Consider the following 22,835-nt stretch of genomic DNA (forward strand, 5'->3'; position numbering starts at 1 on the left):
AATACGAAAATCAGCCGTCACAAGCAATAAAAAGTCATATTGGTCATATTTGTACTCAACATTTTTGAGTGTTATGTACTGCAGAAAAGTGTATACATGCAAATATTTACTGTATATCTGACTTCACCTGACGTGATGGTTCATTCCAACTTTGGTAACAATTTAGATTGGATGTCAGAAGAGGAATGGAATGACCATCATAAAATGAGGACTCGCTAATATTTCAGCTGCCTTATCTTCACTGCTGATGTGGTGACCCAGAATTTTCAAATAAAAAGACCAGCAGAGATCGTTCAAGAATAGCTAATGCTTTCTCTGCTGCTTATGTAATGCTGGCCAGTGTAACAAACTGAGAAATGTGTCAGTTTCTTTAACTAATTACAGTTCAAATTCATCCTTTCAGGGCAAGATTGAGCTGCTCTGCGCTTTTCCTGGTTACGTACGTATGAGGCATGGCACAAAAGCATGCTGTAATCTGACTTTTTAGAATAGTAATAATGATTTCTATTACATGACATAAGGGTTGGTCACCTAAGTCCTCACTAAGGGGCATCCATGGACCAAATTTGAGAAAAAAATAATGTAAAAATGTATTAACGCTGCAAAAAAACTTCAAATCCAATGCATCCCTGGCATGTTGGAGAACGAGAATTCCTGTATGAATTGGCTGACAGTACTTTACAAAGCACACTTGATGTGATAATCATCAGTTCTTCATACATCTCATCTGGGCACTGTTAACAAAGGGTGTCGAGCAACTGCACGGCTGCCCGAGACTGCAGTCAGCCACATCAAAAGTGCATATTCTGAGGCAACGTGTTGTCACAAGTGCATCCCAGACAATGATGAAGCTACTTGTTGGTTTCCTCAAGAATTGTGCAGTTTGATTAGTGGCATTCTAGAGAACTGAACAAGCTGAAAAGTGTCATTGTCTCGTTAATTTAGAAGAATGGGCTTCTCGATTGATGGACAAATGCTTTTTGATGGTAAGTTAGCAAATTGTCAGGCACAACTTGGAATCCATCTGATCACCTTCAACTACTGAGGCGCTTGGCTATCATGCAGCAGTGAAAACTAGTATGGATTATCATGACAACTGTCAAAAGTCTCTCTTTCACAGAGATACTTTGTCTAAAAGACAAAACAATGGGTTGACAAATACGATTACCCAGATAAGATTTTTTTTTTAAAATTTAAAAAAATCAGTGGAGAATTGAAGGAGATAAGTGGGAAGGAGTAAGCGCCTGAAAAACATACAGAGCCCAAGCACAATGATTCAACTTCCTTCTGACTTCTCACTTCCTCTCTGGCCAGTTCTCCTCCAATAGTGGGGATGTAAGAAATGTGGCTCAAATTAGAGTTTCCGCTCACTGGGGGGAGGCAAAGAAACAGGAAAACAGAGGGAGGGGCCTGAGCAACTTCCAACAGTTGCCCAAAAAATACTTTTGTTAACTCATCTGTACCTCTGTGTGTTAGGAAAAGTCAGACAGAAGGTAGAACTCAGCAAGTTTGAGATTACGACAGTGCGACAGTGAGGCTGTAGAAGATCAACAGGCCCCATCCAGTGACATTCCTCTGATAAGTTAGTGAGGTGCAGAAGATGGGAAGACGGAAAGGGGGTGTATTTCGATTGATGGCACCCGGCACAATGGCTGCACTGTTTTACGTGAGCAACGATAGCTCATGACTGGCGGGTGGTGCGTTGGGACCCTCCCAGAATGAACGCCCTCAGGGTAGCATAAAAGGAAACTGAGCGTCTTGCGATATTCCCAAACAAAAGTGGCGCAAGGGTCTTCAAAAACGACAATAGTATGTGCATAGTTTCCGGACGTCAGAGGGGGGAATGGAGGAAGAGGAGGGAAAAGTAGGATTGCGGCGTGGATATGTACTTAAAAGCAAGAGAGACAGAAGGATTGCTGAGGCAATTACAGGCTTCAGCTTGGGCAGCAGGCTTTTCAAGGGAATATCCACCCAGTGTGTGTGCGCGCGGAGACACCCTCTCCCCCCGCTCTGCCAACACAACATATTAGCACAAAGATCTGTGTCTAAGAGGAGAGTTGCCTAACAAAGCTTAATCGGTTTTACAACAAAAAGACAAATGGACAAACCCCCACACAACTACAAATACCAAAAGAAAATACGCTAAAACAACTTAAAGAAAATCAAACATTAAGAGCACCCCAAATGTATGAGGGAAAAAAGTGTAGAACTCACGAAAAAAGTGTTTGAATAGGTTAGCCATGTCCATTTTTGGCTCACGGCCGCCTCGCCTCTCGGTGTCCGTCTCCCGGCTGCACTCACTTCCCACTGCAGCTGTAGTTATTCCATGTGAACACCCAGAGAGCTCGAGCTTGAGGGGGCCGCCCACTCCCCCACCCATGTGACCAGAAGGGGCCAATGACAACTGGAGCCGGGGAGGCCTAGCACATAGGCCTCATGGAGAGGAGCAGAAGGAAGGAGATGGAGGAGGAGGGACGGGGTGGGTTGTTAAACTCAAAAAGAAAATGAGATGTAAAGACGTAAAAGGAAGGCGAAGAGCTATTTTTGGGTAGCGGATTTTAGGAATTCAAAGTAAATGTTTTCCTTTGGGGGTGGCACTACCAACTGGGTGATTCACGGACTGCTCACCCATCGCATGACTGCAGTGGTTTGTATAATTTGGTTAGGGTTAGACAGGTTAGGGTTTGACAGAATCCTCTCCTACACACACCAAAGTAGATCATACCCTGACACATTCTTTCAAGAGGATGACACCACTCCACGCCCTAACACAAGCCTTTTTTAAATAAAACTATTAGGCTCATTTCTTAACAAAAAGATATCTTAAGCACCCACAATTCTCCAGTTAAAAAATTCTCGAATCCACTAATAGATCAAGATGGCACATTTATGACCTCCTTATGACTGTAATTATAATTTTACAAGCCACTCTATGCTCTTCAGCTCATGTTTCACATTAGGGCACGTTTACTGGATGTAAACCTGAGCTGTGACCGTGTCTATGAGTCTGTTTAGTGTATCGTCCGTGCAGCTGTTCACCTGCGCTTAGTTCACGGACGGATGCCGGAGCAGGTGGGGAGTTGCGGTGTGGCTCGTGTTACTTGCTGCACATTACAGGCAAGCTTCCAAGTGTGGCTATAAAACAATCACTTACTTGTAAATTAAAAGGTCACTGGAAAGGGCAGCATTATATGTCCAAGTCTTACCAACCTCAACTCATTTTACTATCATTTATGGACTGTTGCCATGCTACCAGGAAGACAATGTTCCCATAGCCTAAAGATAAGAGATTTCCACACGCTGCAACTTGAGATACAATTTGAAATCCAGGATGCTTCTTGGGTAAAGTTCTTGCAATAGTATATCTGACAATAAGCTGCCTTTACCTTTCACACCCAATAAGGTAACTTGCGGTTAACACACAAGATGGGAGAAGTGAAAAGAAAAATGTCAAAGAAATGCCACACCTTGATCCTAAAATACTATGCTAATTTGCCAGGGTCGATGTGGAATAATTATAAAGATCCCACAAATAAATTCTGTAACATTACATATATCATACATGTACGTACAGTATATTATCATAAATCAAAAAGAAGAACGAAACTTTAGCACCAAGTGGAAACATGTCTTTTATCTCTAGACTATTAGTTCTTTTTCAGATAAGTGAGTTATACTCTGGACTGAAAATGCTGCAGTAAAAATGAGACTTCATTACAGTGACATCACACAAGTAGACACCACCACAGCCTCTAAGGTATTTGGGAATGCAGGCCCAGCAATGTTTTGTGTTGATACAGAATGTGTGACAAGGTGTTAAGTGAAGAAAGAAAATCCTTACCCAGTGTGTCCTTGAGGTTTTTGACAATTGAAGCTTTCCTGGCACTGTTTTTCCTCTCAACGTAGTTGGACGGCACGAAGCCCGTTTTATTGGTGGCATTACGGACCCTCCACCAGGACTTGGAGTCATCGAGGAGCCAGAGGCGCTCATTCTTCTTGATGTCCAGCTCCTGGTCCTGTTGGGCCATGTAATCAAACTTGGCGATGACAATCACCTCTTCCGTCATCTTGCACAACAGGAACTGGAGAAGACAAGGAACAGATGTCTTTTAAATAGTCTAATATTAGCTATTTTGCAGAAGTTTGAACGAAATGGCAAAACCCTACACCAACCTCTTTCATTAGGTCACAAATTTTTTTGAATAACCAAGGAACAGCCTACGGTAGTGAAGGCGATTGTAACATTCTGTTGGTCAGATCGTGTTTTGTCAAAGAGCCGGTTGTGGGAACGTTCCCGACGTCATACCTGCAGCGAATCCAAACTCATCAAGACTGTACAGCTAGTCCCCGGGTTACGATCGAGTTCCATTCCTACGCTGCCAACGTAACTCGAATTTCCGCTCAAGTTGGAAATAACCCTTTAAGTACCCCTAGATCTCAAAATAACAATCCAAAAGTCCAAAAGTATTGTATTTTGTTTCATGATAGAGGATACACTGCCCTCTGATGGCAGTGTTGGGTCTAGCTGGACAGTCGCCTTGTATGACTGAAGAGCAGACTTCTGACATGGATAAAAGGATAGCTGCGCTTTGGTTTGGCCCACATCCGGCTGTAAATTGTTTCAGCTAATATGTTTGTGTACGGATTTGTAATTAGGTTGAGAGCTACAGTTTGTGGACTTATGTGTGAGCGATTTGCTATGCGAATTATAAATATATTAGCATTAGTAGCATTTAAACTAGCGGACTTTTGTTAGGCAAATTGGGCTAATTTAATCTCCTAAATTTACATATCAGACTAGGTGGATGTTTGAACACCAATTGTTTTGTGTCAAGTGTTTTATTGTTAAAATGTGTGTCGTTTTGAGCATAAGTATGCATATGTGTGTTACAGCTTTACAAATTGTCAAAAGTTAAGGAAGTAAAAAGCTTCAAAAAGCACAATTGCCTTGATTGCTGTCTGTAAAGCTGAACAGCTTCACATTTAGTGAGGACAGAACACATAATATCAATAAAGTAAAAAATAAGATACTGTGAGGTACAATAAGGTACTGTTTATGTCACGAGTCTCATACATTTGCTAACTTGTTCATCTGCCGCCCTTGTTGTGAATTTCTATACCTTTTGCAGGTATTTGTGTGTGTTTATTTTGTTGTCTTATTGGCTCTCTGCAAACCGCATAGGTTAGTATTATTGATCCCCGTCGACAGACGGTCACCGACCCATTTTGTTATTTCCCCTTTTCTTACTTTTCGGTCGCATGTATATTTGTTTGCATTTAATAAACTCTTGAATGCATCCCTCGGTTGTTGTCTGCTTTGAGGTCCAACCTTATTTCCACAGTCACAGACCAGAACAGTGATCACTCAAATTTAAGACTTAAGTTAAGACTCCAGTCAGCCATATTCGGCCCAACTCACTCTTCAAGCATTGCTACAGTTCAATAAATAGTTTGATATGCAAATAAAAACAGTTTAAGAGGCTTACAAGCCCAGACAGCTTTTTCCCTGCAGGGCAAAAATAATAAAGCCAAAAGAGAAAGAAACAACTTCACAGACAAAATCTTGCTAATAAATAATAAAAAATAAATAAATAAATAAATAAAAACAAGTGTGATTGTTCCAAATAAATAGTCCGTGACAACAAATGTGATGGGTATTATTGCAATGCTCTTGAATTGGTTTGGCACTTTGGACCAATAACCATGTGGTGTGTGGTGATTTCTTTCAAAACAGTGACTTTAATGTTCTGAACAAACATTAGGTAACTATGAGTCCATAACGTCAATGTCGTTTTTGTTTTTCAGCTGTACAAGATTTGACTGAAATGGTCGCAGCTGTACCTGTACTGCATCAAAGCTGACGTCCCCAAGGGCTCTGACACTTCACTGTTGGCCTAAAAAAAGAAAAAGTACAATATTGATGCCAGAAGATTTTGAAATGAAGACCGTAACGTTCTCTATGGGAATTTGGGCAACACTGTCTATTTTCCGTCTCCGGAGTCTGAGTGTTAACATTAGTAATGTTACAGACATAAACTTCAAGATTTGTCTAAATACAATGGAGACCAGAAGAGCAGAATGCTGAATATATTCCAGCTGTTATTGCCAAAGTTTGTTCTCGACAGACCTAATTTCCTTTGGCCAAATGTGTTGTTGAAACAAGTTATAAACGACTATTGTTTGCAACTTTCAACACAAGAAGCTGCCAAAGAAATCCACTAGAATTGACATTTTCTGATAATTAGTGTGAGGATTTCTTCCCCTAAGGAAACATCCAACGATCGTCCATTGTGTTGCATATAAAACTTACTTCAAACTGGAGCAGTTTGGATGATCATTTGTGCCAGCAATGTGTCTCCATTAGCAATTTCTCACATAAAAGTGATCAGGGACGAGTGTTTCAAATTAAACGTTGGACTTTTGCTTTCCGTAAACGCTTAATGCTGTGTTTGTGAGTTAAGACGTGCTTAGATAGGTAGGGATGTTGCTCGTCACAAGAACAGCAACACTCCCCAGGCATTCTCCAAGTATGTCACTACGATCCTCTAAAAACAAAGAGCAACTTTCAATCACTAGTCTTATGACAAATTCTACCATCAGTGCCGCTAAGCTGCACTAATGTGAAGCGTTTGGGTTAGCATCGGCGAGAGCAAAGAAGCATCGAAGCAGCTGTTTTCACCATTGCCACTATATGGTTGTTGGTTCTACCCTTAACCTAGAGACCGACTTAAGGAACCAGACACTGACCTCATTGATCGGGAGCTTTTGGTTTACTTTTCATTTGAGGCAATGGTGTCGGTCTCGGTTTCAACTGCAGCTGGCTCTGGGACTAGCCCCGAACATGATCCTTGGCAAACACAAGGACCACAGGGAGCTAAACCAATTTTCAGCACGATTAGCCATGAGTGGTAATATAAATAAATAATCACAAAGTTGCGGTTGAGCCTTCCCCAAGATCTTGAGGTGTTGAGGTATATATTGCCCTTGTTTCATCCAGGAAACAGTGCCTCCAGACATACAAATTCTTAATAGAAATGAACCCTTACACCAAAAAGCCCAAACAAGCTCTGACTTTACAAAGTTTAAAGGAAAGGGACGCTCATTATTAGTGGTCTTTACAATTGAACAGCAAGTCTTTGGTTGGCAAGGATTTGGTTAAAAATCACACAGGGTTTAATCCAATGCTTTGATCCCTCAAAGTTTCCAAGTTATTTCTTTAAGATACGCACATCCTCTTTTCGGCTAATGACTGGTGTCCATCTTTTATTGTATTGCGTATCACACCCAATGCTGATTTTTTTTTGGGTGCCGAATGTGCCGCTTCTTCTCTGGCAACATTTTTCCACATCTTTTACAGCCATACTTTTCTCTTTTTAACAGTCCCTCAGAGAAGAACGAAAGTAACAACGCTTTCCACAAATTTCCTTTTTCCAGTCGGCACCACAATCTCACTTCCCTTTAGCTACCGAGGGCCCTGGCACGCAGGGAGGCTAAACTGCACATTAACTCTGCAGTAACTTGCAGCCATGCAGATGTGAGGGTGGATCAAAAAAAAAAAAAACCTGCAACAGATGCTGCGAGCTAATCGTTTAGTTGCACAGCTAAGGCCGCTTGCCGAGCCAAAGCCCTAAACGCCAGGGCAGACAGGTCAAACTGCTGCAACGGTGTCATATCCACGGTCCACTTGCCACACGCACTGTAAACTACGGACCAAATAAACCTCGTAGCATTAATCTACTTATCTAGCCAAGTATTCAAATCCCTAACCCCTAAAAAAAAATCTTGAATATAAGACATTCAGAAGGAATATTTTTCTTTGCACCTTTTTGTTTTTACATATTTCAATATCATCCCTGAAATGAGGTCATTACCACCACCTTTTGGACAATTTCCTTCACGGAAACTTGTAAAAGCTTGCTGTAAGAGGTTGTATTTATTTAGAAAGGCAAGCCAATGAGAGAAAACCAAGATTTACCAGGTATGACAAGCAGTAGTACTTACTTGGGGACCATAGTTACAAAGGAAAAGATGTCCTAAGTCAGTGGTTCAAATAAAATGGCCTTGGACTTTTGTGAAAAATAGGTAATTATATATATTGGAACAGACTCCCTGAAAATAACATATAGAAGAATGTATAGTAAAAACAGGACTTGCTGTTTTGTGGTGAAGGTCAACATGGGCGGCCTGACCACATGGGGCAGTGGACAGGTGGTCGAAAGTGGCGGCAAATGAAAGGTTTTCCTTAGTTAAGTGTGGCTCTCATTTCCCCCTTTACATCTGTAAAGTTAAGGTAGTGACAAAGACCAACAAATAAAAGGAACATTCTTGTTATTTTTAACAAGATCAACTGAAGCATCCCTTCCGGTCATGTCACCCAAAGAATGCTAATTATGTCACACTTTTACATATTGTGTGACAAAGCTCGCAGTTAAGTAGGAAGCTGACAGAGGCCAACTTATCCGATGTCGTGATAGCAGCTGTGGGTCATAGACGGGTCACCCATTGAGATTATCAGTAATCCACTCGTGTTCACTACAGTGCTAACAGTGCTCACAACTGGCTTTCCAGTCACCAGTCCTTTGTACTAAAAAGGGGGCTGGAAAAGTTTAAATAAAAAAAAAAATTACACCTTTTTTTTTTTACAACGTTTTCAATAACAATACTCTGAAAATGTGAACGAAACTATAGCGTTACTTTGTCATAGCAAGCCTTACATTTAATTAAGAAGCACAGATCTAACTAACAAGCATTAAAACAAAGTATTTATTGTTAAAAGATAGACATGATTAATATTTATAAACACCGTTAAAAAAAAAAAAAAATTTAACCATGACAGAAAATGTCCACATGACCACAGAAAATTGTGTATATGTTAAAAAGTTGCTAAAGAAGCTCATCAGATAGAGACGATTATGACAATACACAATCTGAAAAAACTGACATGACCACTTCCGGCAAACCCACATCTGCAGACACAATCTGGGTTGCTGCAGGTTAAAGCGATAGATAAAGCCAGAAATGTTCATTTCGCAAGCTGGTGTCCCAATAAAAAGCAGACCTAGTGGATTCAATGCTGTCATGCATCACATATGGATACGCTAAAGGAGATCTCAGGCCAAACGATCTAACAGTGTTGGATTTCAATAAATGACCCTGACTGTCTTAAAACGGGTTTAGTAAAATGATGTCACAAGTATGCCTGAAGCCTAATGGGACAAATATAGATCCATCTTTGTCTGGGGGTGTAGGGAGGGTCGTAATGTTGCACAGCCAGATTGCTGCAGCAATGACTGACACAGCAACAGCATGAGCTCACAGGAGCAGACAGTAACCTAATCCCTGTGACAGCCTGCTAAAATCACAGGGCTCTCGCCTTCTGGAATGTGCTCTGTACGCTCTCTTGCCGCCTCTGGCACTGCGACACTTCCTGAGCCTTACACCGAATCCTCGATTTTTAGCCACAAGTCTTCTTACCACGGTCTCATGAAAGTGTGATGGAGCTCTTTTCACATGGAACTGCGGCAACTGAAGCCCATGGGACTGTATCTCATCACGGCTGTCCTAGATTCTCCCAAAACAAAACAGCAGCATCACAGCAAGGGGTCATGGGATACTTGGTGGGCCAGCTGTGAGACAGGAAGCATGGAAAGAGTGGTGAACGAATGATGGGAATATGCATTCTGACAGACTTCAGCCTTGACCTACCACACAAGTTCAGATTTCCTTTGTGTTGATGCAAAATGCCATTTTTTTCGTGGCTCAGTTCAAAAGGGGTTCAGAGCCAGTAGACACTTTTACATCAGTGCTCCTGTGATCATGTCAAAAGTGTATTTTTGAAGTCTCGAGCAGAGAAACAAAGCAGCACTAATGGCTGTGTCAAAACAGCTCTTGGGATCAATGCCTGCAGTGTAGAATGACCCAAAACAGACGGTGGGAATTCACAGTGATTAACGACAGAGTTTGTAAGCTTTACTGTACACAGAATAAGCTTACAATTTACCACAAGGACTTAGTCACACACACACAAAAAAAAAAATTAAGTTATATATATATATATATATATATATCCTCTTCAATTATTGTCATTCAAACGCGGTGACAGTTAGGTGTGCAACCCACTTTCCCCAGCTGTGTGACTAGGGCTACGATCACATTGTTAATGTGAAATTGATTATTAGTCCGAAACTCGGGTAAACGGCTGGATTTCATCAGAAACTGCTCAAATAAAAGAAAATCATATTGCAACATTTTCACTTCCCATTTCATTACAACAAAGACCACGAACGAAGGATGTGCCCATGGCGACCACAGACGAGACATTCAAAAACATGAGTGTAGGGAAATGTGACCATGTCGACATTAGGAGAACAGCAGGCTAGAAAAGAGGCATGATGCCACACTAAATGAAGTATTTGATACACAAAGCTTTGAGGCTATAGCTGAACACAATGGCCCGATGTAAAAGAAGACCTGTTTCTTTAGACCCCACCTTGCTTTAGTGGAACCTCCAAATCCATCCAGCGTGTTATTCGAGTTGCTAGCTGTTGTACTTGTTTTTGCTTGCAATGCACAAGGATTTAGGCTACACCCAAGCACAAAACAGGCCTTAGGATGACCTCATCAAATTAACGCCACTGACAAGATGGGATTTTCCCTGATGACTAATGCAACCTTACAAAGACAGATTACTAGAATGTTTTGCTCTTGTGATGTCGAGCTACTTAACACCCTCGTTTTCATTAGGGAAGCCATTAATTTAACACACAACACCCAATCTCTCCTTGCCAGGGATGTGCGCGGCTAGTTGTTTAATCGTTTAACCGCCTACTCATAATTAAAAGTTTCGCATTTTACTAGTCCGTTAAACGCAGCATCATTAGCCCCTTTGAGACATGCATTGAACTTCAGTAGCCCTTATGTTTGAAAGCAATTTCCCAGATCGACTGCCATGAAGATGACACTGACATTAACCGGGTCGCGTCATAGTGTAATGTCCAGGACTTCACCGGGACGCGCCATGCATGAAAGCAGCCACTAAATTTCCCGGTCACAGCGCGAAGGCTGACAACGTAAATATCATGGCGAGACGATCGTCATTTCCTCTTTCTTCGCATTAAGATGAAAAGCGGTAAACAAACATCGCAATTATCAACTAGGCAAACTGAAAACATAGCAAAATTAAAACGGAAAGAAACATTACTAAATTAATTTGCTACTAAATCTTAGAACACAGGAAGAGACAGCCCATTGTCCATCTTTGGAAATGTGTAGTTTACTTTGTTGCCAATGCCGACCAAAAATGATGTAATTTCCAGTTTATAAAATCCCGCCCCTGCCCTCCACGCACAGAGTCCCGAGTGGCCAACACCAGACAAGTCTGAAAGAAATGCGGTCCCCCACACCCCTCCACACACACGAAGGATGGGACAGTGAGACAAAGTTTGGGGAAGTTTTGGCGAACGTACCAGAAATATATTTTTCTTTCAATTGCTTAGCTTTAGTCAGTTTTTGTTACATCAATAGAATTTTAATAAACTTCTGCTGAATGTTTGGGCTAAAATAGCTCGTAAATACGCAAAACTTTTGCATTTTTTTTATTTAATACTTGTATTATATTGCGAGTTTTCTTACTTATAGACTAGTCGCAAATAAAATCAGATTAGCTGGCAGGGAAATTAATCAAAATTCCCATCCCAACTCCTCACTCCACAAGCACCCTTCTGCAAAAGGCAATTGTTGCCATCAAAACAGTAGATCACTCGTAAAACTGCATGTTGATAACAGCAGACAGCGACTATTGAAATTTATACACCAGCTTCCGACACCCTAGAAAATACGAGCCCTCAGGTGCTGTCACAATAGGACTAAATAAGCCATTCGGGAAAAGGAAGTCAGTGAGAGACGCATGTTAGAACTTGTGTAAGGGTATCTAGAGAGCAGAAGGCATTCCAGGTTGCATGTTGGTGAAACAAAACTCAGAAAATACAGTCATAATTTAGCACTATACCATGATGGGTCAATCACAGAGTCGATTTTAAATGAGCAGCGTCATTGTGAAAATTCGAGTGACCACATTTTGGTAAGCAGATCCTCATTTTCACACCAAGTCAGTGGCAAGAAAGCACTGCAAGTCAATAAAGGAAAACACAGCTGAAAGGAGGAAATGAAAATTGCTTGTCGCAAAATTAGAACTTTTATGCAAGCAAAAAGAAAACTAGAGTAGAAAGTCCCCACATCTTGTTTTTTTTTTTTTTTTTTTTTTTAAGAATATATTGGATGAGACAAAATGTAAAATTTAGATTAAAAGGAAATACTAAAAGAACATGCATGAAAAAAATGCTAAACTGTGATAAGTTATTTATTACCTTATTTCTGACTCCTCTCAGGTGACCTTCAATGTTTACTATTAATATTCACATTATTTTTATGCCTTCAAGCATTTAAGTGCAGTATAAAACTTAAAATTTATGAAAAGCATAAATGAAAATTGGAAAATGCTAGCCTTCAAACTTGAAAAAAGGAGATCACACAAAACACATGGCTGAAAAGGAAACTTTCCTAAGCCACTTAATAGAGTAGCGCGTCTCCAGCTTGTCATGTGACTGTGGAAATTTTGAGCCACATTAACTTTTTTTCCCCTTTTGGGCTGTCACCAATAAGCACAGTTGGGATGGATTTTGGGCTGCTGGAGTCCGATGGGGGAGGAGGCGAGCACTTGAATACAAAGAGTCTGTCGCACGATAGTCATGAGCAGATAGAAAAATCAAAACAGCCAAAGCATATTGCCGTCAGAGTCAACATGGGCTTCTGGGTGAATGCAGATTAAAGTTAAAAAAAAAAAAAAAAAAGCGTGCTGGTGTAGCCTCACTGTTGCAGTGCCAACACGTTGCGCTGAATGAAGCATTCATGTAGTTATGAATTGTCATGTTATGAAATAGTGAATTATGGAACAGGCCACTTAAAAAAAAAAAGACAAAGAAAACACAGCCGAGCAGCTACATTTGACTTTCCAGTGACACTCCATGCAGAGTTTGATCAGTAAGACATCCTAAAGGGCTAGAGCTGCTTTCAAGTGTCTGGTCGCTACCACCTAAGTTGTCTGAAACAGTAGCATGCAGAAGGACTGTAAAGCAGAAACACTCACACCCCTCACAGGTGTGACCCTTTTGTATTTTTGTTGTAGCCAAAAAAACACGAAGAGCTGCATTGAATTAAACGGTACTGGATTCTAAACTGCGGGGTTAAAAACTAGAAAGAATAGTAGCAGTGTATAGTCTGAAAATTACGGTACGTCTCCTTTAGACATTCCATTTAATCCACAGGCAATTGTACAATTAAATAACAAAAACACTCACATAGGTCTTCACCAATCATGTTTAGGACATCCTAAACTCATACGTGCAAATGTCCCTCACCGACACTTAGAAACATAATGAGAGACTTTCAAGAGGCCTATCAATCAGTGATACAATAATTACGCACACTGTATGACTGGGCAGACCCACCCACACTTTTGGTGTTCGGGCTTTGGCCCCAAGTGCAATAACATACATCAAAATACACACGTACAATAATGAATAACAGGCAGATACAAATACAATTACACAGCCTATAACTGTGTGTTTATGTGCGTGTTGGGTGGATGGGCGCATGTGATTCTGTCTGAATGGGTGTACTAAAAGCAGGGGTGTGCCATCTTAGGCACCCCACGAATCAATTGGATTAAGATTCAGGGTGGTACGATTCGATTCTTGAATGATGATCACGGTATTGATGATGATCACTGTTATCACGATTATTGATGCATCGTAGATTACAAATTAATGAAGTAGACAAACAAATTTTTGTCCATCATTTATTTAAAATATCCTAATGATTCAACGGGAATAATGGAAACATGCCCATAAAACAAAAAGCTGCCCTTAAGCTGCTTTTTTATTTATTTATTTTTGCAAGAAAGTGCAAAAACATTAACCATTTTAAAGGGAGTACTTATTTTACTCGACAATACAATAAAATTTACACAGGTGGAATGAATTCCACATTTCTGGAAACAAAGTGTCTTTAGAAATAAGCCTTCTTTTAACCAATATACTTTTGTTTTCACAGATTCCTGTACTATTTGTACTGTTTGTAGTGTTACCGCTGTACTTAATCATGGTTTTACACGTTCTGCATATGAAATACACGTTAGCGAATTAGCTAATTAGCTTAGCACTCGGCGCTAACTATTAACACCTCAAAAACAACAACAATAAAGGCTAAACAGTACAAGAGGGATTGTGAACTCACCTCTTATAGACGCACACGGGCCTTAGCAACACACTCAGGACATTTTTCAATTGACATGTCTTGAAACTACAGCTGGAAATCAAAGACGAGGAGCAACGAACTATCTCTCTTCCCTCTCGCTCTAAAAAAATAACGTGCGCACAGAAGCATTCTGTGCCTGCCTGTCTCATACACAAATTTATTTTCCCATCTTTTGAAAAAGAGAAGCTCTCACTCAGTTACATGCAGCATCCATTATAACGTGCGTGCGTCCGTTAAAGGTGTCCGGGCGGCAGACGTGTCTTGAATTTAATTCCGCTACAAGCGGCTGTCATAAAGTTATTAGGGAAAATCCATCGTTTTTGAGCCTTTATGAATCGTAATCGAATCGTCACATGTCGAATCGAGATGCATGTAATAATCGATTTTTTGAAATTCCTCTAACTAAAAGGACAGACAAGACCTAGTATACATTATTTTCTTGTGAAAATGGTTGCTCAGAGAATCTGAATATGCAAATAATGAATTACTTAAACCATGATAACAGAGAAAATAATGTTTAAACCCAATCACGTGCAGCCATTGGATAACAAACGTGACATCAGTCATGTCACGCGCATGGAGCAAATAAATGCTGATATGCTCGAAATAGGTAAAAAAAAGCCAACAAAATAGGAACACTATAGTTTCTGCTCCTTTGCAATATTGTCTGTCTTCTTTCCCCCATCTAACACTCAGACGAAGCCTATTGCACTTCCTCAATCAGTAAATCATTTAGAAGACATTGACGGCGGATAGCGCAGTCTGTAGCAATTAATTGCATGACGAGTATCGATGAGCCAAATTAGAAGGGGCTTCAAAACTTGTGTCGAGCAACACTGGGCATGTAAAATGAAGTGTCGTGTTAAAAGTGTGTATTTGCAAAAAAATATATCATGTGACCACTGACAAATGAAGCCAGACTGGCTGTTCATGAAAATATTACCCTATAGGAAGCAATCGGCACCTCCAGTCTCGAGGCATCGGCCACCACAGTCGATATGTCTCCACGACGTGTTCATCTGCCCAAAAATGGTCTTCAATAGTGTGGTCTGAGATCAGTATATGTCCAGCATCACAAAAATTGTATTCGCTAATAAATATCAATGACTCGACACAAGTCACACAACCATCTTTAATGTCACATAATGTGTCGGCATGTATATATCCAGATATTTTTTACCCATATGTGACGTGTTATTTAATTATTTGTGCAATGTGAACAGTGCAATTCTGATTTGTTCCAAATTTGACCCTGGCCTCGTGCATACGTTGATAGAAATCCGATAATTTTTTTGATTTTTGTCAGGCATGTCCAACTGGGAGGAGACCCCGGGGCCGACCCCGGACACGCTGGAGGGATTATATCTCTCGGCTGGCCTGGGGACACCTTGGGATTCTTCCAGATGAGCTGGTGGAAGTGGCTGAGGAGAGGGCTGTCTGGGCCTCTTTGCTGAGGCTGCTGCCCCCGCGACCCAGATTCGGATAAACGAGAGACGACGAAATTTTTTGATGCAAACGCAAAATGTATATTGAGCTTTATGTCCCACAATGTGAAATTCTTGAGTAATGGATTTTTTTTTTTGGGGGGGGGGGGGGGGGGGGGGTTGTCGTGTAAACAGAACTACTGTATTTCCAAAATATTTAACTAAACTAGAAAACTACTTTGTTATTCTTATTTTACAAATTCAATCTCAAATACGCTTGTTCCACACATTTTTTTCTTTACAATAGGCCTCCCCAATGTCCAATTCGAATCTTAAAAATGTGTTTTTACATCTTCAAAAATCATAAATAAAAATAAAATAATCCAACTTTGTCACATTCCTATTTTATCTCGAGAAATATCCAAATATTACGACCTTACATTTAACATGCGTACTTTTGCCCAGAAAAATGAGACTACACAATGACACAAACACATATTTGCAATTATTCATGAAACAAGGGCGTCTCACATTAGAAAATGCTAACACATTCGGAGATGCTAACTATCCTGATTTCTTTTCAGCAATAACACTGAGACACGTTTAGAGTGTGCACAACAAATTAATCTGGACTAACTTTCAAGTAGCACGTCGCACTGCTTTGCTGAAAGAACAATCCATCTGCTGTTTGTAAAAATAGTACACGGTTATGAGAGTCATGAGAGACTAGCCTCTGGTTAGCCACTGTGCGATGTGAGGTTACGTACGGTGAAGTGAAAAAGAGCTCGCCTCGGGGCTCTTCTCGATAACAAGCCTCACTGCGGCACCACTGATTTTACAAGGCACGCCTTACCTTCTTTCGCCGGCGGCCACTTTTCTCCCTTATCTCTCTCTGTATGCAGCGCTTCCCGAAACAGCTGGTGATGTCGCCGGAGCGCGGCCAAGTTAAAGATTTTTCCACGTCAAGGACCTACGTTAGCCGCCGTTGGATGTAGCATGGCTGTACATATGCCAGCATAGCTCCGCGGCGTTAGCTTATGCTAGGCTAACTAGCTAGTTTCACCGCAAACTGTTCAGACACAGGTCCCGCCTACACCTCGTGCCATTGGCTAGTTCTAGATGAACGCTCTTCCGATTGGCTGAGTGGGTTGTAGGTCAAATACGCGACAGCTGCTGATGGAGTTCCATGAACCTGATGGTTTTGCACAAAATTGGAAAAAATACTGTGTACTCAGGCATGAGCGAATGCAGTGGTAGGCAAAATTCTGGCTGCAGGCCACACACGTCCGCCTCCGTTCTATAATCCGAACCGTTGAGTATTTATATGATCAAGAGCATTTAAGTAATTGTCTTATTTGAAAACAGAAGTTATAAACGATCATTCAATAACTGATGATGCAGAAAACAGCATCACTGATTTGAGACAGGATTACACAAGTTAACTGCATCATTTCCCCCATCTCTTCAATTGTAGATATAGCTGAGATATGGATTTCCCACACAAAATATAGACTACGTGCAATAAATTGACGGTACTTCTTTACATCCACTTTTTTTGAATGAACTTGTGTGTATACAGACCAGACAGTCGCATATACTGTGCAGTGTGGGCTTGGAAGGTTGTGCAGCCTGCTTGCACGATGCAATCTGTTTCCTGTTCAAACAGATGGGGCCTTCTCCTCATGTATTCAGAGCCCAAAACAAGACTTGAGGCAGATGATGCTGTTATACACACAGGTGCATCTAATAAAATATCACATCAGGCTTAAGAATTTTACTCATGAACGTTATGTTTAATATTAATGTATGCCACAGTGCCTTACGTGATGCAGTCCTTAAACATAGATGTAAAGAAGAATACTTCAATTAATATGTACTGCACATAAATTATATATATATGTGTGTGTGTGTGTGTGTGTGTGTGTGTGTGTGTGTGTGTGTGTGTGTGTGTGTGTGTGTGTGTGTGTGTGTGTGTGTATTTGAGGGTAAGCAGTCACTGCAATGTACTGCACGCCATACAAATCACCGTTATTAACTTCTGAGTTCTCAATTAAAAAGCTCCACTGAAAAAAACGTTTAATAATTCCAAGGGACTCCAAACTGTGAAAGAGACAAAAAAATCTATTGGAAGTAAATTTGTTCTTTTTCTCAAGTTTATTCACCTTTCGATATGGGGTGATCAACACTGAAGATAGCGAACATGCAATGTGACAGTGTTTATTTCAAATTAAAATGAAGTTGTGCCTTGAGAGAGACTTTACATCGTGACTGTAAATATTTAAAGCCCGATTATTTTCTAACAAACAGTAAATGCTATATGTTGTATGTGTGCGCCTGTGTAAAAATGCAAACATTCATCATCTGTGCTATGACTGCTGCAGCAGTTCAAATAAAAATGCAGTGTGACATAAATGCATTCAGCTGCATAGTTGTAATATCTAAATAATGGGGGCGGGGGAGTATTGGCTTCAAAACTATTAAACAATAAAGTTCCTGCACCAGAAGTCCCAAACTAGTTTATTAATTATAAAAAAAATTAAAAAATTTTAAAAAATTTAAAAAGTCTTTAGCGCCCTCTGACGGCGTGGTTGGTAAAAATAAATAAATAATTAAAAACACCCACTTTTGAAGATGACTGATTCTTGCTATTTAAGAAACATTTCCCCACATAGAATTTTGAAATTTTATTGCAGTGTGATGAAAGCCCGAACATTTTTGTCATAATTCCAAAAGGTATGTTGCAAACACAACATTGCTCAATAAGAGACACAATAAGTTGCAGTCGTGATTTATCACAGTCTAATCTTGTTTTATCTTACAAACCTGGCATTTGAGAAGTGGTGTGCCGACTGTAGGTAGTCTAAAAAAAATTAATAAATGAATAAAAAAACCTTTGGCTTTCTGTCTTCAGAACAAGTCAAAAGTCTTATCATGTATTCTTCCACTGCTGCATAAAATAGCTCATAACATAAAAATGTCTAATGTCAAGACCATTGCAAACCTAGGACCGTCTGCAATTCACTTGATCACATTAACTCTGGGAAGTAGTACAAACCACCTGACTCCGCAATAGGTAACATGACTCACAACCCTTGGTAATAGCAGATGGCAACATGTTATTGTCACAGGAAAGGCTAATTTTATAGTAGCCTCGGGGAACTAGTATTGAATGAGTTTGAACGCAAACAGCAGTGTGTCGACCAATGTCAATTGCAGGAAAATGTTGAGAACCTCTTACCCGAAATGTATTAAAATATGGCATGTCACAGAAATGTTAAGACACTTAGAACCGTTTTAAATTGTGGGCATAATACGACTCCTTCAATAGTCACCCACAATGTTCATTAACTTTTTTTCCTCTTTGACGAACATTTGACAATTTGAAAGCATCAGAAAGGGGAGAAAGATCACCGTGTCACACTTTTCATTTCACGTACAATTATTAAGACATTAGTTACACGACTGGCACGCCTCTTAAGACTGGCACGACGATACAAAGTAAATCATCAGATGACGGCACAGACATTCTTTGAATTGCACAACCAAGCAAACACTGTAAACCAGGGGTTCTCAAACTCTGTGGGTCGAGGGACCCCTTCCAGAGGTAAAAAATGTTCATTTCACCCATCGCTAACTGAACATAAACACCAAAATACTATGGAAATGATGTAATTTGACCATTACAACCTAAATAAATATTCATGACCTGTTTGCAGATTTTTCCAGGGATCCAAAGACCCCAGTTTGAGAACCACTGCTGTAAACAACGACGACTAGGACTGAGACAAATAACTCATTTAATGGGCGAGTCAAGGATCTCCTGGTAATCCTGCCTGACGGCTCTGCTCACCCGGTACAGCTTGAGCCCGGTGAGTGTGAAAACGCTGATCATGATGACCAGGCCGCCGACCACGTCGTACACCGAAGGTATCATTCTCAGCACAATGAGCTGTAGGAACATTGCCACTACGATCTCCAGGTGCTGCACGGTGCTAACTAAGGCCGGGTGGAACTTGTTAAGGGCGTAGTAGACGCCCAGAAACGCCACGGTGGAGCAGATGCAGATCCCAATCAGATAGCCCCAAGTCTCACCATCCAGGGGAATGATCGGCTCCTGCATGATGAACATGGTGGACGCGCCCCAGACTGTGCCAGTCCAGCCAAAGGTGAAGAGTGCTGTCCACATGCTCACACGCTCCTTGATAGCTCTGTAGACGATCATGGAAAGGGCAGCCGTCAGCCCAGCCATCACAGTCATTGTGTAGCCAAACGCCTCTTTCCAAAAGCCCAGTCTGGACTTTTCCTCGTCCGCCACGTTAGGAACCATGACCAGGCACAGGCCGAACACACTGCCTACCACCGTGACCATGTCCGTGTACGCCAGTCGCTCGTCCAGCAACAGGAATGCCAGCACGGCGCTGAAGACGGTTGTGGAGGCTCGCCACATAATGGTACCATTGCTAGGCGGCACAATGGCGAAGGAGGTGTAGGCGCACGTGATGGAGATGACATTGCAAACCCCATAGAAGAAAAGACGCAACCGGTAGCCTTTGGGTCCGAAGGGCGCCTCATGATTGTAAAAGACTACTAGGATGGAGAGCACCTGGATCACCGAACGGATAAAGAGCAGCTCCAAGGAGGGGACCTTTGAGCGGTCCGCTGCAAGACGGGTGATCAATGCCACGCAACCGTGAGCGACCGCCGCCCCGAAAAGGGCTGTCCAGGTAACCCTGGAGGCAAGCACGTTGGCCTCGCCAAAGCTGGCCAACTGGCCGCCGACCCCTTTGTCCCGCGGGGCGCTGGGTGGCTTGGCCTGGGTCTCCATAGTTCCAAACAAAGTCCTCCCACCTTTGCTGTCAGACACCAGCCTCTTCCCCGTGTTGGATTCAGCAAACGCACCAAAGTCTTCAAAGGAGGGGGCGTCATCATAGCCCTCGTCACCCGGCTGAGGAAAGTGGGTGGCGTACTTCACTGTCACCGCATTTGGGTGAATCTTGACCCGCTTTTTGGAGCCGTACTGCGAAGAGGGTGACGACACATCCATCTCTCTTCAAGTATCCAAACTTAAACCTGAAGAGATGCAGTATAGGGAATAAATTAATGGGATTTCAATTTATTTCAGTGTTGAAAAAAAATCCATTCTATTAATGAGTAAATTGATCTATTAGGTTGGATGTGGAGGGGATTCTGATTGCAGTAGGCTCATCTCTGTTGATGGTTTCTAAATTAGTCCATAATACATTTGCATATTTCTTCTTGTGTTCTTTGTGTGCAACCTCACCCACACACAAAAAATAGCACAGCTGCTGACACACTTAAAAAAACAAATTATGCAAAATGCATGTACCAAATGCAACCAGATGCACCTCGCCATCATTTTGTTGTGGCCCACTCATAAGTGTCTACTTAATTTTTTGATTCTTTAGCTTCATCTCATAGTATTTAATGGTGTTTTTGAAAACGTGTAAAAACATGAATAGGTGAATTTGTTAATACATAGTGAAATGCAAATAAACTGTGGATTACTGTACGCGGAATTGCGCTGCACCATATTGAGAATTTTTCCTAAAATGTATTTTGATTTTAACAAGGTCACCCAAATTTTAAGAACAGCTCTCAGTGCAATTCAATACCACTGCTTGGTAACTTACAATAGTGAATCAACAAATCGGTTCCCAACTTAAATCTTAAATGGCAGTTTCTAACCAAAATGGCCAACGTCGTGTTAAATTTCAGGCAAGTGTCCTCAAGATATTTTGTACCTTATCATGACTGGCATATTCATAAAAATCTGGAAGTGATTGGTGAAACTGGTATCAACTATCAAGGGCTATTTTTTAAATAAACTTTCCAGCCATTTAACATGATAAATCCTCCAAATAATCAATAATTATCAAGAGTCTTTTGAGACTATGCATGGCCTAAATATGGCCTAAAAATCATGGCTTTTCACAATTTCCCATGATACTTGATTCCTATTGGCTCATTTGAGGAGGTTTCCCTGTAGTGCAAGAAGTTTACCAAAAATATCTGCTTCATTGAAACCACATTAAGCTAACTTTCTTGTCCCATTTGGGAAATAGGTTCTTGAGACTCTTTCGTGCTCATGAGGAAAAATATGTTTTATTTTGTGTCAACTGGCGACATTGATGCTGGGGACAATATTACACGAGTAAACTTCCGATTAATAACTATACATGGCTCTACCCCTTATTAATAAAATGAACACATTTCGGAATGGGTCAATGAAAATTTGAACGCACAATCTTGTTAAATTTTCATTAATAGTCATAATATTGCGGTGTGTTGTACGCAGTGTATAACAGGGAGCCTCACATAAGAGTGTTGAGGTTGATTCAGTGTGATGGGGGTTGACATTACATAACCGCTGCACACACACACATGCACAACACGAATGTGGGCCATTTGTTGCATGGCAATGCTATGAAAATGAAAAATAAATAAAAAAGATTGAAAGGGTAAAAGGCTCATGAGAGCCTCCCTCTTTCTTTTGATTATCATTAATGGTCCTGTCTTGATAAACTCAGCATCAAGACCACAAGGGGGCAGGCACATGCTATTATTCGCCTACTATACAGTACAGTTCAGATCCAGCTTTTATTACGTTGACATTTATTGATTACTCTTAATGAGACTAAGTAATTTTCATTGTTTTAGAAACGATTCAAAATCCAATTATTAAGATGTCGGCCCGGTGGGTTTGCAATAATAACAAAACCAGGCATTTGCTTTCTAGGAGGAGTCAAGAGTCAATTAGAGACATTTTCCATGCACAATTGTTATCTTTGCATTTTGATTTTTGTGAGGTGGTTGGAAGGGGGCGAAAAAAATACCTTACCTTGTATTCTTTAGACCGCTCCGGGCGTCATAAAAGATTTGGCGTCATTTCTCGCCACAGCCATTTCTCCATCTTCAGCCCCTCCGACGATTGGAGTGGAGTAGTGCGCGCGTCTGAGAGGTGGAGAGGGCGGGGGGTTCTGGCCGCTGGGTGCGCGCACTCCTCTTCCTCTTCAACGTGGAGCTCTTCAGGGATGATGAAGATGAGGATGAAGCTGAGGATCTGCTGCTGATGATGCT

General features: G+C 41.1%; 2 protein-coding genes across 5 annotated transcripts in view; both read right to left on the reverse strand.

The window, feature by feature from the left end:
• The window catches only part of nck1b (NCK adaptor protein 1b), a 31,466-nt gene extending 14,129 nt beyond the window's left edge, over positions 1-17,337 (reverse strand). Inside the window, exons 1-3 of one of the 4 annotated variants that reach the window (XM_057823915.1) lie at positions 17,319-17,337; positions 5,842-5,894; positions 3,842-4,082 (exon numbers count right to left, since the gene is read on the reverse strand). In XM_057823915.1, coding sequence (XP_057679898.1) covers positions 3,842-4,067 — 226 coding nt within the window. In that variant the 5' untranslated portion in view covers positions 4,068-4,082; positions 5,842-5,894; positions 17,319-17,337. Of the gene's footprint in view, positions 1-2,214; positions 3,728-3,841; positions 4,083-5,841; positions 5,895-16,590; positions 16,829-17,318 lie in introns of those variants that run through there. The other 3 variants (XM_057823914.1, XM_057823916.1, XM_057823917.1) reach the window with 3 other exon arrangements.
• A 531-nt stretch (positions 17,338-17,868) lies between these two features.
• On the reverse strand, positions 17,869-22,835 carry slc35g2b (solute carrier family 35 member G2b). The gene is made up of 2 exons (XM_057824587.1): positions 22,597-22,835; positions 17,869-20,807 (listed from the first exon to the last, which is right to left on the reverse strand). Exon 2 carries the CDS (start codon positions 20,779-20,781, stop codon positions 19,531-19,533), a length of 1,251 nt encoding a protein of 416 aa, XP_057680570.1. The 5' UTR covers positions 20,782-20,807; positions 22,597-22,835; the 3' UTR covers positions 17,869-19,530.

This window comes from Corythoichthys intestinalis, chromosome 20, assembly GCF_030265065.1.
Source record: "Corythoichthys intestinalis isolate RoL2023-P3 chromosome 20, ASM3026506v1, whole genome shotgun sequence".
NCBI lineage: Eukaryota > Metazoa > Chordata > Actinopteri > Syngnathiformes > Syngnathidae > Corythoichthys > Corythoichthys intestinalis.